Source organism: Jaculus jaculus, chromosome 6 (genome assembly GCF_020740685.1).
Source record: "Jaculus jaculus isolate mJacJac1 chromosome 6, mJacJac1.mat.Y.cur, whole genome shotgun sequence".
Taxonomy (NCBI): Eukaryota; Metazoa; Chordata; class Mammalia; order Rodentia; family Dipodidae; genus Jaculus; species Jaculus jaculus.
In genome coordinates this window covers 18255680-18275542 of record NC_059107.1, presented here as the reverse complement: position 1 = coordinate 18275542, position 19863 = coordinate 18255680, and the positions used below count along the sequence as shown (strand labels likewise).

At 36.6% G+C, this 19863-nt stretch overlaps 1 protein-coding gene across 3 annotated transcripts in view; it reads right to left on the bottom strand.

Annotated features, from left to right (window-relative positions):
* Positions 1–14737: 14737 nt before the first annotated feature.
* The window catches only part of Gabrg2 (gamma-aminobutyric acid type A receptor subunit gamma2), a 98167-nt gene continuing 93041 nt past the window's right edge, over positions 14738–19863 (bottom strand). For 2 of the 3 annotated variants that reach the window (XM_045153496.1, XM_004661043.2), the window contains 2 exons: positions 17663–17686; positions 14738–16128 (listed from right to left, as the gene is read on the bottom strand). In XM_045153496.1, coding sequence (XP_045009431.1) covers positions 15853–16128; positions 17663–17686 — 300 coding nt within the window. In that variant the 3' untranslated portion in view covers positions 14738–15852. The remainder of the gene's footprint in view (positions 16129–17662; positions 17687–19863) is intronic. The other variant, XM_004661044.2, reaches the window with a different exon arrangement.

Sequence of the window (19863 nt, the reverse complement as noted above, 5' to 3'; positions counted from 1 at the left end):
TAAGTCAGTAAAGTGCTTATTTACAATTTCATCTTAATGTTATACAACTCCAAATGAGCTCACATTTTTACATCACTTGTGTGTAAAAACACGGCATTCTTCAACAATTGAAACTCATTACCCTTTTGTTTTGGCATAATTCTAGTTGAAAATATCTTGGAATATTGGGTAGTTAAATCAAATGTGAGCTCAAATTAACATAAATTCAGAGAACTTATAGAATCCTTGAGATCAGTCTGCAAATACTGTAGGCTGCCCATGGATTTCTGAACCAGTGATTCTTGGTACACAACTTAGGGTTAGTAAACTAAAAGCATTATGTAATTCATATCTAGTAACTAGCAGAGCTCTCATGATGAATTGTACAATTCAAGGATGTCTGGAGTGCCATAAATGCACTGTTATTATTGCCTTGGTATACTTTATTGTCTTGACAAAATATCTGAGGGAAGCTACTTAAGAAAGAAGAGTTCGTTTTAGCTCATGGTTGGCTATTCTAGCCCATGGGATCCCACTTATATTTAAGGTAGGTAATTTTTTCACAGTTAAACTTGTCACATGTGTCTCCGAGCTGATTCTAAATCCAGGTATGTTGACAATGTAGGTTAACCATCACAGTCAAGATGGTTGATCTTGGTGGGATTCTGAGGAACACATCATTAACATTAGAGTCTCTAGTCCTTTTGTTGATCTGACTTTATGAATGTATTGATTGAATGCTCTACTGGAAAGTTGATTCCGACCTTCTTCAAGAAAATTCTAGAGTGTCATTTGGAAGAATTCAAGTGTTCAGTGAATTGGGATGGTGTTGAAAAGCATGTGCTATATCAGGTATAATATAAAATTTCAATTTTAATTTCCTTTCTTCTTTCTTCTGCATTTGGTGACAGTTATCTAGGTTATTGGTTCATGGACATGAATACTTACTAAACAACACTTCAAAAGTTATTTTTAGCCTTCTGAAATTGGCTTAAAAGGCATTTAATAGATTGATTGCTGCCCCTGACAATATATCTACTCCTAATACCCATGGATTTCAAGGCATTAAAAGAGTGGTATTTTTAGGTGTAATTATATTAAAGATATGATGACAAGGTTATCTTTGATTGCCCAGAATGAACCTTAATCCAATGACAAGTATTCATTTATGAGGCACTTAGAGGAGAGCACTGTATGAGTAGGAAGAGATGAGGTCATGTAAAGACAGAAGCAGCAAGCATCCTCTGCAAACACAAAGGCAAGAAAGTCTATCCTGGGCTAGTAAGATTGCTTAGTGGCTAAGACACTTGCCTGAAAAACCAAAAGAGCCAGGTAAGCCAGATGCCCAAGGTGATGTATGCATCTGGAGTTTGTCTAGAGTTCATTTGCAGCTCCTGGAGGCCCTGGTGTACCCATTCTCTCTCTCCCTGTCTCTCTCTCCCTCCCTCTTTCTCTCAAATAAATAAATAAAAATATTTTTTAAACTTAAAAAAAGAAAGTGTACCCCAGAGCCACCAAAACCTGGGAAAGAAAATGAATAATCAAGTTCTACTGCTTTAGATGAGAGCAGTGTTTTACAGACATATTACATTTGGACTTCTGGCTGTTTGAACTGTGAGAAAATAAGTTTTCATCTACCACATTTTATATAGTTTCTTATAGTTTCCTGGGTGTATTAGATTATTGTAGAAACATTGTACCTTGCCTAGGAATAGGATCTACCAGGCAATGATATTTATAGGCCATCTATTTCCTAGATATTGATCAATTGCCTCAATCGACATTAACTGATCCCAAGAAACTCTAGTCAATTTCTCAGACAAATTTAATTACCATATATGAACTCAGTCATCATCAGAGAAAATGGCATTTGAGAAATTATGTATAAATAAGTTAGGTATTTTGCCAAAATCATTTGATGCTTATGTTTTAAATCATAATTTGCAAATGAGAATATTTGTAATGTCAATGTTGCTCATTAGTATTTACAAGAGAATTCAGCCTGCTTTTCCCCAAAATCTTATAATGAATATCAGTATATCCAACATTTTTTAAATCTCAAAACATAGTCTGCATGGTCTCACTATTTCAACTCCAATGAAATCCAATAGGTCACTCACAGAAATTGTCCTCTGACTTTCTGTTTGCAGTGATTATGCAATTCCTCACAAATTTACACACTTCCAACCAGAACGCTCTCCTTTCCAAAGCCTCTGTGATAAATCACAAGTGATGAGGTTTCTACCTTCTTAGTACCTGAAGAATACAGTACTTGTTTCCCACCCCTGACTTTCAATGGATTTCAGCTCTCCTCACAGTGCCTGCAGCTGTTCACTAACCGGTGCCCTGTTTCAGGTCGTGCCCTCTCCAATCCATTTTTCACAATTTAGTCTGAGTGATTTTCTGAAGTCAAATCTGATCACGTCACTTTCTGACTTCCTTAAAACTTGTCAATGTCATTGCTTTGCCTTCAGGATAAAGTCCTACTCTCTAGCAGGGCACACAAGGTCTTCTGTGAGCTGGCATCTGCTTACATCCACAGCTTTTATCAGAACTATTGCACTTCATTCTAAGCTCCAACCAAAGGACACTATTTACAGGTCCTTGAGCATGCTGAATTTAATTTCATTTCTAAGAATTTTTAAAAGGTTATTTTCTCCTACCTAGCAATTTTACCTTCTTCCCTTAGCAGGCTGTCTGCATCTGATCATTCACAATTTGTCTCAGATGTAGCTTCTTCCTGTCATCTTCTCTCTCCCACTGTGTCCCTCCTCCTTTCTCCTAAAGAATATGGGTGGTACCTGGATCACATAATTCATTACACTACAGTGGCATTAGCTTCTTCCTTGCCTGATCATGTCCCTGTAGATTATATGTTGCTAAACATAGGCATCCTGACTTTCTCTTAATATAGTATTCTCAGAAAATGAAGTTCAAGAGAAATAGTCAAATGCTAATGATTGTGAAGGTGGTCATAGGAAACACTAAGAAAAAGAGAAGGGAGGGGGGGAGGCCAATGAGGAATTATTTTGATATTTTACCATCATAGATAAGTGAAATATGGAGTTTTCATGTAAAATTTGTACCCCCACCATAGAAGAGAACATATTCACACACTATCTTCTTTGGCCATCTGTCCTGGAAGCACCTAAACATGAACTTCCATCAGTTACTGATTGAAGGGAGCCATGAGCCGGGCAGGTGACTGTAGAAATAGATGATGGTTATTAACTCCTTGATACTATTATTTTGCTGTGCAGATAACACACTGAATTTCAAAACAGATCAGACTAAGAATATAGGTGCCAGCAACTAAAGTCTAGGGCATATTGCAGCAGATGTGTTTGGTAGATATTGGATTCAACAGCAACGGCCACAGGCTTTGTTCATTATCTTAGCCTACCACTTTACAGATGCTCAAAACCACTTACTAAATAACTGAATTTTCAACAAAAAGAAGTAGTAAGATTTGATGACTTATTCATTTTATGCTATTCTCACCATCAAGGCTCATTCTAAGTACGTGGTGCTTACTAGATGTGTTTGAATGAATGAATAATTGATTAAAGGCCTCACTGAGCAAACCAGATGATCTTAAAGGTTCAGATGAGCTATGAGATTCTAATGTATGTATACTTTTAAAAAATCACTGTGTACCTTCCAGAGAGTTCTCGTGAAACACGTCTCTTTATGATTGCTGCGTGGGCACTGTGGAGAGCAAAACACACTACTTAATCATCCTTAACCAGTCCACATGCAGGAAGAGAAGGTTGGAAGCCTTCTCCCATCAGGCTCAGAGCACAGCAGTTGTGACTAATTGCAGGAAGGCCACTGTGACCCAGTTTTAGGTTCCTGTCACTTCAGAAACATTTAAAATCACACTGGGGGGGGGGGGCGTGATGGAACATAGATTAACTATTGCCACCTGAGCTCTGCTAATGACAGAAATGAAAGAAAGAAAAAAAAAAAAAAACTCCACACTCCCCAGCCAGTGCTCTCTCTCTTTTTATGAGCACTTTATGTATATATATATTTTTTTTTATGAAGAAAAGGAACTAAAAGTAGAGGTGTGGGTGTGAGAGGGGCTGAGTCTTCAAATAGCTCCCTGAAATGTCATATGCACAGGAAGGGCTCCAGGGACAGGACAATGGGAATGCGTTTTAAACCTCTGTGGAAAGTGAATGCACTCAATATTGGGCTTTTAGAACATTTGGCGTAAAAAGAAATTGATGATTCCATAGAAAGTATTCTACTCTACATGGCTGAATAAGGTTTTTGAGTGTAGAATTTTTTAATATCTGTAACAAATTCTTTCCTAAATTGGCGTGTGTGTGTGTGTGTGTGTGTGTGTGTGTGTAATTATATGTATATACATCAATATTTTATAATAAAATTTTCTGATTTAGTAGCATATGCCTTTGCTGATTATGAAGTTAATTTGTGACCAGGTATAGTGATGCACTCTTATAAATCCCAGTTGTAAGGCTGAGGCAGCATGGGTTACAAGGTGAGATCTACTATCAAATAAAAATAAGCATACCATTAATACTACTAATGTTTCTATGTACATGAAAACATTTAAGAAAGACAGAGTTTTTTTTAAGCAGTGTAAGGCACCAAACAACGGAAACATTATTAGCATATTTTTGTTCTATTACCTCACACATTTGGAAGTTACCTTATGCTTTTCTGAATTAAAATATACCCAGTGGTCTACTCAAAATGTACTTTGGGAGGTAAATGGTGAGGATCATACTTTGAAAACTGTGTGGACATTTTGTAGTGCACATTCAGATGAATGATTGGCAGAAGGTTACTAGAATTTTCTTTGGGAGCTGCGCTAAGCATCTAAAACGTAGGCACAGCTAGAAGGTTATGATGCCTGAAGAGTGGGCTCCATTTTACAGATCCTGAGGATACAGATAGAATAGCAGATTCTTATTTGCTGTGCTAAGGTCAGTCAGCTATATGTGCCTAATTTTTAATTGGCCAAGAGAATAAATAGCACTAAGTTTTTCCTCATTTTGTGAGGTTATGTTATTTTCTCAAAGAAACACATGAAGGTTACTATATGGATAGGAATATACATAGAGAGTTTTTCATCAATATTTAGGTTATTCTGTTAATGCTTTTTTCTGATTACTAAGGTTAGTTTTAGACTTATATATAATTCTAAATGAAAATTGTGGACAACCACTGTACACATTTTGTAAAGTGAATCAGCACAGTCAAAATGAATATACATAGTTCTATTGATGCTCTAAAACCAAAGTTAACAAGTGATATGAAAGTAGAGGACAGATCCTGGGGAAAGTCATGTAAATGATCATGGGAAAACTCAAATCCAAATATGAAGGATTTTGAACCTTGGTTAAATTAGTCCTTGCCTTAGTGAAGTTAAGACCAGAGAGTGAACATACCTACATCTTTCCTCATTATGAATTTATTTATAGCTCTCAGTCTTGATTGCAACCTTCATATTTACATTTATTTTTATTCACTCTGAGAGCATGGAGATGACCCTTTACTTGCTTCTTATAAAAAGTGCATAAAAGTGCTGGAGGGATTGCTTAGTGGTAAACGTGAAGGTGTTTGTTTGCAAAGCCAAAGGACTCTGGTTCATTTCCCCAGGACCCATGTAAGCCAGATGCACACAGTGACACACGCATCTGGAGTTTGTTTGCAGTGGCTGGAAGCTATGATGTGCCCATTTTCTCTCTCTCCCTCCCTCTTTTTCTGTCAAATAAATACATAAATAAAATATTTTATAAAAATAAAATAAATATAAAAAGTGCATAAAATAATCATTTGAAGGATATTTGCACTATACAGAACATCCAAAGCTGTCTAGTTGCTTGATTATGATTAGTATGTTTATCAAATGCACAATAAGAAGCTCTCCAAATTGGTTTTGGTGAGACTTATAGAAGTTGGTACAGTGTTTGCCTCACATGCAGTTATCCCCTGGTTCAAACCCAGATCCATATAAAAACCAGATGTGGTGACACACATCTGTCATCCCAGCAGTTATAAGGCAGACACAGGGGATGAGAAATTGAAGGTCACCCTTTAGTACATATCTAGGTTGAAACTAGCCTGGGTAACATGAAAGCTTGTCTCAAAAAAAAAAAAAACAAAAAAAACAAAAAAACACAATCATAAATACTTGTCAACTTATCAAAAAAGGATTTTTCTGTAGCTGTACTCATTTTTGGACTGATTCTACCTTGATTTGTAAAATCTCACTTAAGAAAATGCTTGTTTCTCCCCAAAGCTAATTCTGTCTATTGACTGCCATTCATGGATAACTGTTAAATAACAAACTTCATTAATTCTCCTGCAATTTCATTATATTTTTCAGAGATAATGTCTTTGATAATGATGGTCTTATATTAACATTGTAATACTACTTTTGCCTTTATTAACTCATTGTACTCCTCTAAGGAAGACATTTTAAGTGTAGGCCTTGAAAACTGTGTGTGTGTGTGTGTGTGTGTGTGTGTGTGTGTGTGTGTGTGTGTGTATACAGATAGATATACCAATACAGGTAAAATATATACACATATATATCTATAAAATCTATATCTCACTATATAAAGAGAGAGCATAGAGAATTGATAGATATACCGATTATATTTTAAAAAAATCGAAGACATCCCAGGTGGGCTGGGGAGAAAGTTCAGTGGATGAAGTGGCTGCTGCTCAAGCAGGAGTAGTTATTTTGGGTTCCAGAACCCATGTCAAGCCAGATGCAATAGCACTGGCATTGAAATGGTAGCATGGCTGTAGCAAAAATGGAAGTAAAGAAGGAGAAAGGCCCAGAAGGACATGGCCTAGCTTGAATGTATAACACAGTACTGCGATTGAGAGACCCTGACTGAAAACAAGGCAGAAGGTGAGCACTGAAAACGAAGGCTGTCGTCTGATCTCCACACATGATATTTGGCATGCATCTCCACACTCACATATATAAAAATATTCCCCCCACACACATACTACACAAACATATACATGCACACATACACAAAATAAAACCACAGATATTTTAAATGCAAGTTTCCTAAACAATAGCACAGTGACACCAGATTTTCAGATTTTGTTTTGAGACTTCGTTCACTGATTTATTATGGGCCAGGTGATGTTCTAGAAAATAAAGATTGACCAGTGGCCTTACTTTTAAGCTTCATAGGAATGGCTGAACTTGGCACACACTTTGCAAAAGCATGGACACGTACGTTGCAAGAGTCCTGGGCCAGATTCTCATAGTCAACTTCACCCTGACAGTATTGATGGAAGACACAAGCCAAGCTGTTCACTGTTTCAAATCCTTCAGCTGCTGTCACTTTAGGTTAAGTTGGGCCAATTAAATTTTAATTGTCCTTACAGTCATTGAATTTATAGAAAGGGGACGGATTTTGCTATTTTTAGCCATGGACCATTATAGAATTGCTCCCTTAGGCTTTCTGTGACTGGAAAGCTCTGTCTTTTCTTTAGTTTTGCAATAACAGATGAGAAATGTTCACTCAGAATGTCCACTCTTGAGTAAAAGAGCTTAAGTTTACCTTGGCATGGAAACTGGCATGTAACCCTTACCATGGAACGCACCTGAGGGACATCACTATTAACCCACATTAACTCCTGGAAGGTAGCTTGATAAAGACTTGTAGTTGGATCTTATGAATCCAATTGGCAGTATTTTCATGTGGAAGAGATTTCCCAAAATAAGACATATGGGATTCTGACCTTCTAATTTAAAACTTTTTAAGGGAAATTTATATATACTTCAGAAGAAAAAAAAAATAGAAAACCTAAATTTCTCTTTTCTGTTAACAAATTCATGATGACCAGAGTGCGAATAAAGAAGGTTTTGGTTGGAGAGAAGGCTCAATGGATAAGACCCTTGCCTGCACATCCTAAGAGCCTGAGTTCAATTCCCAAATACCTTCCTAAAACCAGTTGCACAAAGTGGTGCATGAATCTGGAGTTCATTTTTAGTGGCTAGAGGCCCTGACATGCACATTCTCTCTCGGCCTCTCTCACTTTCTCCTTCCAAATGAATAAAACAGACTTTAAAAACAAGTTTTATTTTGTTCTACATATTCTAAATTTTGGAGAATCATAAAGACTTCCATTTATTTCCCTGAATCAATTTCCACCATCCTTCTCCACTTAGTGGTGAGAATACTGATGTCTCTGATCCACAGTATTTGAGTTTCTTTTCCTTCCAGTTGTACTTTATGTAGAAATAAGGTTTGGTGTAGGAAAAAGAGAGAATTATGGACACTTATTCCTTACTGGTCACATTTTGGCAGTCACTGAAGCTCCTGTTTACTACTTTTGTTCTACTGACCTTTCCAGGTCCCATAAGCAAGTCATGCACTTAGCTTCCCTGGTTAGGTGTTAGAGAAGGCAGAAAAATAGTCCCTTCCAAATGCCTACATTATGATCCCTAAAAATGGTATCTATGATGTTTTATATGCTAAAACCAACTTTTCAGGCACAAATAAGGACGTGGAGAAATTATATTGGATCATGTAGCTGGGCACAATGCAATTTCAAGGTGCGTGTAAGTAGGAAGTAGGAGAGGAGTAATGCACCTGCTAGTTTTGAAACTGGAAAGTGACTGATGAAGCAGAGGCACAGGAGGCCTCCTGAGACATGAAAAAAGCAATACAGAGCCTCCATAAGACACGCACCTATGCTCATACCTTGACTGTAGCCAATGCCAACCCTCATATGTAATGACTTGTGTTGGTCTAAGTCACTAAATTTATGGTAATTTGAGAGTATAGTGGTTTTCCAATATTGGACTCATGGTATTATGCCATTTCTTTATTGATGGACCTTAATTCAGGAAATAACCTTGGGCATTAAAGATCTGCTTTTACTCAGGATTCTAATTTATACATACTTATACATTTTATCAGCAAAGCTAGGTCTTATGATACATTTTATAAAATATACCCCATGGAAGGTAACACAATATCTGACAATTTTTTTTTTCTGTAGTATTATTTATAAGAGGAAAATAATAAATAATTTAAGTTTCCAAAATTATTGACTGAGCAGATAAATTATGGCACAACTGTATAATAGAATATTAGGATGCTAGATAAAGTTTATGTTATATGTACTCATTTGTAAATTGTGTAAAATTATGAGTCTACCATACAGGTATGAATCCATATTAATATAATTTTATCTATCTCTTTATATGTGCATATAACTATAGCATTAAGAGTAAGAATAAGGTGAAGGGCTGGAGAGATGGCTTAGCAGTTAAGCGCTTGCCTGTGAAGCCTAAGGACCGTAGTTCAAGGCTTGATTCCCCAGGACCCATGTTAGCCAGATGCACAAGGGGGCATATGCATCTGGAGTTCGTTTGCAGTGGCTGGAGGCCCTGGCATGCCCATTCTCTCCCTCTCTCTCTCTCTCTCTGCCTCTTTCTTCTGTCTGTCACCTTCAAATAAATAAATAAACATAAAACAAAAAAATTTTAAAAAAAGAATAAGGTGAAAAGCCATGATTGTTTAGTAGCCATCCCTTGCAAATCAAATAATAAGTTTTTGTTCTTTTCCAGCTTTTGTCAACTTTCTCTAGCAACCCCATCATTCATCATAAAGGAAACTTTAAAACAGTGATAAGATCTCACATGTTATAGAATGCTTTGTAGAACATAACAAACCCTATCATGGTTTGCATGTAAAATGGCCCTCCATACACCCAAGTGTTAGAGATCAAGTTTCCTACTTAGCTGCCAGCTCATCAGGCTTGGGGGAGTGGAATTTTGCTAGAGGAATTGTGTAACTAGGGACAGACCTATGGGTTGATTAGTCCAGCCTACTGGATGTTGAGTACTAGCTCTCTCTTGTCTCTCCAGCTCCTGAAGATGGAATCTGGTTGCCATGTTTTCTCCAATGTAACACTTCTCCTCAAATCTGTAAGCTTCACATAAACCCTTCCCTTCCATAAGATGATTCTGGTTGGGTGTTTGGTCCCAAAAACAAGAGCAGAATGCTATAAACCCTTTCCTGTTTCTAATCACAGGTGGAACAATGTTTTCTACTAAAACTATTGTGTGCAGCTCCATTACAGTGATTTGCATTCTTTTTTGTCTGTTCTGCTATATTTAGACATTTCCAGGGTAGGGAATGCCTGGAACTTTTTTCTTCCTGGTCTCGTGGTTATTTATACAGAGCCTGTGATTATGTGTTTACTGAATGCTCTCTTCTGAATTAACTTTATAGGTGCTTAATCAAAAATGCCTTGAAAAAAACTTCATTATAGACCCATAAGACATACAAGTAACAGAAAGAAAAGAGGCAAGTTAATATAGCAAGTAGATAGACATGAAGATAAACAGCCTGATTTAAGATGCAAATGAAGAGTGACTTGTTAATTTAAAATTTGTTTGCTAGGAGAATTGGACGAATATGTACTTAGATGAAATAAATAAGAGTTCACCCTGAACTCATCAAAAACTGGAAAAGATAAAAGAAAATAGCCCATTGTATTTAAATAAAAACAAAATTTAACAGATAAGGTAGAACACAAGCTGTTGTCTGCTTAAAAGAGAGTAAAATTGTAAGAATTGGGCACTTTTAGTCACCATAGTAATATGGAAATAATGAAATGAATTAATAGAATCTGCGTGCTCAATGGTAATCAATAAAATTGGTTGCTCAACATCAGGAAATACATAAAATAAAACCTGTTGAAAGAAGAAAGATTCTAATTCCCTGTTTTATCTATGAGAAATGAGTTCCTTCATGATAGTGTTATTTAGGAAAATTTCCTTGTTATCTATTGCCTGGTCATCTTCCTCTCTCTTTTTAATAAGAGAAGAGAATTCTCATAAATGATAATCATTAATACTAAAAAAGATAGGAATGTTTTTATTCCCATTATCTTGTGAAATTTCTATGCTAAGTAAAATAATTAACATTCAATCACTTTTATATTGACTTGGTTACTCCTACTAATGAAAGCATATATGTGCCAGTATTATCTCCATTTTTTTCAGAAGAGGGAAACTGAGCTATATAATAATTATATAATAATAAACAGGATGTGGTGGCATATGTCTATCTTCTCAGCATTTGGGAAGCTGAGGCTGAGATTTTGAGGCCAGCCTGCTTGGTGTAGTGAATTCTAAGCCAGTCTATACTACATAGGAAGACCCTGTCCCAAACCATAATTATAAAACACATACTGACCTTGCAAGGCTTTGAACTTTGAATTCATGAAGCAAGAGCCTTTGATTCTCCATTTTGTTATTAAAACAGTAGTAGGGGAACTTTTTATTATCCAGTACAAATCAAAAGAAACATAATGGATTCTCTAATCACATTATAATCTCTATTTCTGGGGAAAAAAAAAAAAAGTATAGTTAGACACTCCACACTGTGCCACTGGGCTAAAAATGTAGAAACCCTGATTCTGCAGAGAATAGTGACAAGGAAAACTTTAGTCATCCCAGTACTGTAACAACAAAGCCCACTCTGTCTTGTTCTGATACATTTCACATAGTTGATGTTGCATTCCCACCCATTTGAAAGAGAATTCTGGAAGCAGTAGAGAAAATATAGCATAGTGTCTTGTCATGATACATGACAGAGAACAAAGAATTATCAAATCCATTGACATAACTCTATTACTAGGTATTTTAATGTCTATAACATTGCATTTAAAAGAATTGAAATGAGGCCAAGGGAAATAAATCGCAAATTTGACAAATTGTATAGAATTAACATAAAAGAAATCTGTAAACTAGGATTTTACATCCGAATACTGAAACAAAGTGAGGAAAAAAAAAAAAAAAGGAAAGTACAATGATTAGATAATTCTGTATCTGCCCCTAACCAGCAGTGGACTTTTGGCAGTTCACTGAGTTATAGTAGTGCCATTGGTCTAGGTCAGGAACCCTCTTCATACCTTTGACAAAAATCTACAGTGACAAAGCATAAAGATAGCAATTTTTGACTGAATCCCTGAAGACCACATCATCTGGTTAATTTAATTTGACCTTCATCACAGAAAAACATTGCTATTACTAGTCAGAATGGCATCAAGACAAAATCTATCTATATCTATCTATCTATCTATCTATCTATCTGTCTGTCTGTCTGTCTGTCTGTCTGTCTGTCGGTCTGTCTCTCTTTCTGTCTGTCTGTCTGTCTGTCTGTCTGTCTGTCTGTCTGTCTATCTATCTATCTATCATCTATCTATCTATCTACCTACCTATGAAGGATATACAAAGAACATACATTCAGCTAACGATAAGACACAGGGACAAACAGCAGATCGTGCTTAAGTGCAAACTATCATCCTCTGTGTAGAAGGTGGGGAAAAGACGCTAAAACTAGATGAGGAAAACATGAAGGAGCAGGAGAATGGTGAGCCTAGGAGGGCTGACACAGCTAGGTCAGTGAAGGGTTATACGATTTGATTCCTTGGAGAATTTGAAGACCTTGCAAGAAAACTGAAATGGGATGAATCAGCTCCCTGTGTTTTTGTGTTGGGTAGTACAATTTTGGTCATGGAGAATTACTAAAGATTACAGAAAGTAGGGCTAGAGAGATGGCTTAGCAGTTAAGGTGCTTGCTTACAAAACCCGATGACCCAGGTTTGATTTCCCAGTACCCACATAAGCCAAATTCACCAAGTGGTGCATGAATCTGGAGTTTGTGTGCAGTGGTTGGAGGCCCGGTTGCAGCCATTTTCTCTCTCCTTTTTTTTTTTCTCTCCAATAAAGAAATAAAATAAAAATTTTTAAAAGATTTTAAAAGTAGTTTGATCTGCAAGACTTTTTTTTTCAACAAGAGAACTGAACTTTTAACTTAAAAGAAAGTTTGCAATGTAAATACTTTTTGAAAATATCCATAGCTATGCTAGAAAGATGGCTTGGTGAATTAAAATATTTGCCACACAAACATAAGAACCCATACTTCACATCCACAACAACTGTGTAAATGCCTTGTGGACATGGCAGTGACCTGTAATCTCAGTGGTAGTGTCAGAGAATCTCCCAGTTAGGCTGGCTAGCTAGACTAGCTGAATTGGTGAGTTCCAGGCCCACATGAGAGACCCTGTATCAAGAAAACAAAAAGTAGGGAGATTGAGGAATATGCCAACAGTAACCTTCTAGTCTCCATATGCAGCACATGTGAATACATATACCAAATCACATGCACCTGCAAATGCAAACACACACACACACACACACACCATAAACACCTGTGCAAAAACAAGCCAAGAAAAAAGTGTCATAGATATGTATTATCACCTTAAGGAAGACGTGCCAACTACTGTCTTCTTTTAGGAGGGCTGATTTAATTGGCATGAGGATCAGTTGTACATGGGAATAAGGTAGAGAAGCTTTGGCTGCATGTCAGATGTCATTAAGTGGGCTATAATTGTTAGATCTCATTAGTAGCTGCAAAAAATGGAGGCTCCCAAAAGCAACATTGTCAACTGGATAAATCTAGGATCCCAACTCTGGCCCCTGAGTCCATATTTTCAATATTAAAGGTTCCGAGGTGGAGAAAACTTGATTTTCAGTAACTTAATTACTACTCTGCCTTCCTTGATTCTAACCCCAAATGTTTATCCTGTTCTTTTGAGGTGAAAGGTATCAGCAGGCAACTCGTAGAGAGTTAACAAATAAATCTCATGGAAGTAGAATCCGGGAGAATTGAAAGGGAGGAAGGATTATAACTCTTAAGGCAAATACAGTTCAACCAGACCATTGACATGCCACCAGGCATTAGAATGCAGCATTTTTATTGTGAAAGTCCACATGTTAGGCAAGTCCCTTTGTGAAAAGGCTTTCAAATACACAAACAGGGAGCAGCTGATAATTAAGAATTAGATAATATATAATATAGATTCATATTGGCAATACTATGCACACATTGGAAAGCTAACTTTTTTTAGTGTCCCCATTACAGAACACATTTTGGGTTGACAATAATAACATTTCTCATCATTAAAATTTGCCAACAACTCTCCTATTAAGTCAACAAATGAATATTTGGACCATTTAAAACAAGTAAATAATTCATTCTATTTACATTTGAGTTTAAATGCTAGAGCTCAGAGAGATTAAAGACTGGTAAAATTAGCAGCTAAATGTTTTCAAGATTCATCCAGATGAATTGATGAAGACTACATGGCTGACCATTAAAAAATGCCATTCTGTTTTACTTATTGTTGATCATCTATAAAGTTATGCTAGATATGAATAGATTCTGCCTCACAGCAGTGATTGTCTTAAGAAGAGCTGACAGTGAGGGTCTTAGTTTAGAAAAAATAAGGATTCAGGATGAGCACACAAATATAAGATTCAACCCATCAAGTTCAAAGTCAGGCCATCGCTTCATTTGATTAGTATGAATTCTAATGGGGTCATAGTCTATAGGTTCCATCACCTTCATGTAAAACATTCATATGCTCATTAAAGTTTTAATTTAATTTTAATTAATTTTTTATTTCTGAACTTAGAATACTACCTACTGAAGGCTTATTGTCATACGTTCACAAGCACAGTTTTTGATAGGGCAAACTGACACATAACCAAGTCTGCAAGAAGAATAAACTATATGTCCAAGTCATCAATTATATATACAAACACAGGACACAGATTCTATTCTTAAAGAAAAACAGACTTGGCCTAAAACACCCTCTTGAAGATGGACAGAATAGCAAAAGTTCTGCAGATCCTCTGTTTGCTTTTTCCCTCTGCAGGACCAAACATCACTTTACAATGTAGATGTAAAATTATGAGCCACTCTTTTTTTTTTTTTTTTCTTTCAGTGAAATTCACCATAACACAAGAGGGCAATTGACTTCAATCCATATGGACTGAGCAATGACTAGGTGCCTGGAACCATGTAAGGGGATGAAGACCCAAAGAAGAAATAACAAGGACTCTGCCCACAAGGCACTCACAGTTGCTAGAAGCAGATCTTGAGATGGGGAGTAAGTTCTGCTAAGAACTATCATCATAAAAGGAAGGGAAGTAGCAGCAAGCATATGTAATTACTGTGCACTCTACTTATGAAATTGGGCACGTTTTGAGTTGACAAATATCAGTTAATTCAGTCTATACTCAAAGTGCTTTAATATGTCATACAAGATAAAAGACTGAATCTTCATGCATGAGGGAGAAGGGACTGAAACCTTATCCCTCAAATTCCAAACCCCAAATCCTTTAAAGACATTCATGTATTATTTTATAGCCCAAAGACACAAAATAAAGACAGTATTTTTATAAGGATAACTTCAATCCATTTATTTTGGCTCTAAAGAGATGCATGCATTAAACTTGAAGCATTCTACATTACTGAAACATTTACATCATTGTACATGTGATGTGCAGGAAATTTTCTTCCTACCTTAGGATAAAGGTATGGTAGATTTCTAATCTAAGTTTTTATATTCAAGGTGAGTTGTGACTCTTCACAAATGAGGGAGGTATTCTATTGTCTTCAAATTTACCACAACTTGAACCCAAGTGAATAGAGAATAGAGCTTCACAACTTTTGTACCAAACTGTATCATGAATCAAGTAAGATCTCACTGATATAAACACTCAAGGCTTTTACTAGTCTAGTTTCTGCAGCTGGGAGATGTTATTCTTGATATCACAGTTCCTGCTCTAATTTTACTTTGCCTTGCAGGTTCGAAAGACAGAACACATAAAAGTGCAAATTACATTTTCCAAAGGAGAGTTGGGCACAAACAATATGACATTATAGAAACAAAGTCAGATTACTACTGACCACATTGGGGATGATTTCAGTGGACTTAGGATATATTCTTTCCATGAGATTCAGTGAGTAAGACCCCAGCCAGTTAAACCCACACTTCTCTTCACAGGTAAAGATAGGAGACCCAGTAAACCAGATTGAACAAGCAGAAAGCCGTGGGAAAGAAGATCCGAGCATAGGAGTCCATCTTTGCAATGCGGATGTGTATCCGCCCATGTCTCCAGGCTCCTGTCCGGCAGTCCTCAAAGCAGCAGAAGAAACTGGCACAGTCTTTGCCATCCAGACACTCATATCCATATTCCTCATCTCTCTCTTGCAGGTGTGTGGCATTGTTCATTTGGATGGTTGCTGATCTTGGGCGAATATCAATGGTAGGAGCCTAGAATGAGGTAAGGAAGGAGAGGGATCCAAGTTAGTTACACTGGAACAATCCTACACTGTCTCCACAATGTCACTCATGTGATGATGAATCTGAAAATGAGGACTCAGGAAATTGCTATGACATCGTGATCTACGATGGTAAAATTGAACTCAGAAAGAGAGCAGAGTTGCAAGTTTCAAATTTTGAGCTTAAGCAGTGCAGCTGAAAATAATATGAAGCTCATAGCTATAGCAGGGAAATTGAACGCCAAAAGAACTCAAAGTTTATAAAGAGTTAAATCAAACCACATGGAATCTTAGTCTACTATTATTCAATGTGAAGTTGGTTACATGAGGCTATTTAATGGTACTAGATGTGAGTAAGACAGAGAAATAAAGATGCACTGATTTTGAATTCAGGTATGTCATGCTTATTTATAGGCAAATAGAAAACTCCAGGACATTGATCAAATGTTAAATGATTTTAATAGAAACTGCAAATAAAATAGATTTGTAAAAGAAAGTTCCTGGTTTTATGCCACAGAGTTACAGTTTATGCTTAAAGAGTATATGATGCTAGCATTCACTGATGTGAAGCTTAAACATGTCAGCATTGTTCACATACATGTGAAAGAGAATTCAAAAAGCATATACACACTTGCCAAATTCCTTTAAGCTTTGACGAGAAGTTCCAATTGACCACATGCTGGTCCAATCATTGCTGCTCAACCAATAATTAAATTACTGGAAAACTAAAGGATTTATGTTCAGTTGGCTGAATTAGCTTTAAGATAATATAAACACTAACCCTAGTAATCTAATCAGCTCTGAGAGATGAATAGAAATCTCATTTCAATATTTCATGAAGCCAACAGTATTAATAATAAGCATGGTAGGAAAGGATGTTTTAAGTTAAAGTCTTTTATGCAGCATTATTCTTATGAAGTTCACAAGTATAGTTCAAGATATATAGAGGTTATATTTATAGAACAATAGGGATTGGAACTGGGATTTACAGAATTAAATAGTAGGTTTTTTTTTTTTTTTTTTTTTTTTTTCAAGGTAGGGTCTTGCTCTAGCCCAGGTTTACCTGGAATTCACTCTGTATTCTCAAGGTGGCCTCAAACTCACAGCAGTCCTGCTTCCTCTGCCCCCCAAGGGCTGGTATTAAAAGTGTGAACCACCATGCCCAGCTTTAAATAGTATTTTTAAGCAGCATAGGTTTATGGCAGTTACAGGCAGTGAAACTGGTTCTTGTTTGCATATGAGGAGAGCAGGTCAGTTTTGGATTGGAGCATAATAAGGGCTTGCTACTTGTGGAGTCTTATTGGCCTAATAGATGGAGGTTGGTATAGGATCAAAGTCTGTGCAAATAGTATGTAGTTGCTGAGTCAATGCTAGAGATCTATAGGATTTTCTCCAACTTGACTGAGTTACCTCTGGTAAAATGGTTAACTATCTACTCATAAAAATAAAATAAAAGACCATGTAAAGCATTACTAGTTAAGTTCAGCAATTGCATGCAGTGAATTTCCATTCCAAAAACATTATACCTTGAAGGAAAACATCCGGAGAAGCTTTGGATTTGTGGACAGAAAAGAGAATTGCATTTTTTTAATTAAAAGAAGGAAAAAGAAAACAAGAGAGAAACAAAATAAGATAAATTAAAAATATATCTTTGAAAACACAGTAAGCAAAATGAACTGAAATTATAAACACAGAAGGTGAGATTTAAGCTTGGAATCAATTACAATGCCTAAATCTGTAAAATGAGATCTTGTGGTTACTAGTGAAATCAGCGATGAATTTACCAAGTTTTCTGACTGCAAAGGCAGTGCTGTTCAATAGTGAAGACCTTTGCTATTTCACATTTTCCCTGTAGAGAAAAAGTTGAACTTTTTTTTCAGTCTCATTAAGGAGTGTGTAATATGTGAGTCTAACAAAGGAGTCAAGAACATATTACACAGCCAAAGGAAAAATTTCTCATCTCCCACTTAAGCGGCTACATTTTTTCATAAATAAATTTGCTTAAAATGGAAATGTATTAAATTCTCCAGTAATTCCATTTTGTTTTCTTTAATCCTAATTCCTTTCTGGTTGCTCCCTCTCCCTCCCTACCCCCACTGCTATTTCCATAGCCTTGTATCATGCAAGAAATTTCATGCTGGAGTAACATGGCTGATAGGGAAGGTCGAAAGCTGTTTGCTTGCTTGCTTGTCTTTGTCTTCTAACGTGCTCTAGAAGTTGCCTGCAAACCTTCCCTCTCATCCTTGTCACTGCAGGCAGGTAATAATGTTGAGTGTCAAAACAGTCATCTTCCTGAAGGAGAATGAAGCACAGCGAAGGATAAGGTGCGAGCAAACTAACAAAATAAAATAGCACAGCAAGAGAAATGAAATAAGAGTAGAAAAAAAAATGGACAAGAAAAGAGAGAGGCTGGAAACAGACAGGGAAAGGCAGGGCTGCACAAAGCACAGTTAAGTATTTGGGAAATTAAAATATAAGGATTTTATCAACTAATAAGAATAATGTTGCTTCTTTCTTTATCTGCTGCAAAGTCTTACATTCAAAGAAATCTGTGTCATGGTAGAATTTCTCCAGGGTTTCTAGAGCTGCATCAGCAACAGCTAAGAGAGCCTACCATCAGCCACACCATCCACAAACATATAGGTAGCCATTGTTGTGCCCTTGTGCCTCTGAGAGCAAAAAATCAGGGGAGGATGTGGATCCAGGAGGGAGGGACCTTTTGTTTGCCTCTCCTTTGGGAGACATGGGACTTTAACTTTCATGAGGGCTCCTACCAGCCAGATACTTTGCCAAATTAAGGGTATCACTGCATGATCTCCTCAATACCCCCAATAAGATACAATAACTACAGCCATTTATATTTATGTTTCAACTTCTAATTCTGAGGTTTAGTGCAAGAAGAAGTCATCCTACCTGTTTCTACATCATGTAGACACTGAAAAGAAATTGAGCCTGGCAACTATAAATGGACAACCTCTATCCATGCTCATTGCATTCTACTCAGGGTAAGGTCTGTTGTGTGACCTTTGTGTAATATTTTATATTTTGTTTGTTTACCTCTATGAGCACATTTACTTCCATGGGTGCTCCATTAACATTGATTTTTAATAATAATCATTTGTATCCAAGAAAACAAAGAGACAGGAAGGCTAAGTAACCTGCACAAACAACAATAAGTTATTTTTTTAAAAAAAGAAAAAAATACACATTATATATACAATCAGTAGAAGTATTCTGGGGGTTAATATACATAGGCCTAAACACACACACACACATACACACACACACACACACACACACACACACACACACAGTTATTTGCAAAAGTGTTATTATTCTAAAAATTTCAAGAACCTGTGGCTTCTTAGTGAGATGTTTTGGGTAAAAGTTTTACTAAATATTTAGTAATGCAAAAATATTATAAGCTGGAGAGAAAAACCAAAGACAATAACATGCAGCACAACAGCAGTAACATGGAAGAAATTCTTCAGCCCTACTTGAATTCCCAGAAAATGAAGACAGCAGGGAGTTCCATTTCCATAAAGAACCTGACTTAGGAATCAGGATTCTCTCAAATATCTGTTGGGCATAAGGGTACATTTTTGTCTTTGTCACAAAATTATATATCCTGTTTCCATCTTGGAGCTCAAAATCCTGAGACTCAGGATGGGGACAGGCTAACAGAAACCACCCAAGCCAGGGTCAAATCACCCTTCAGGATAGAAAT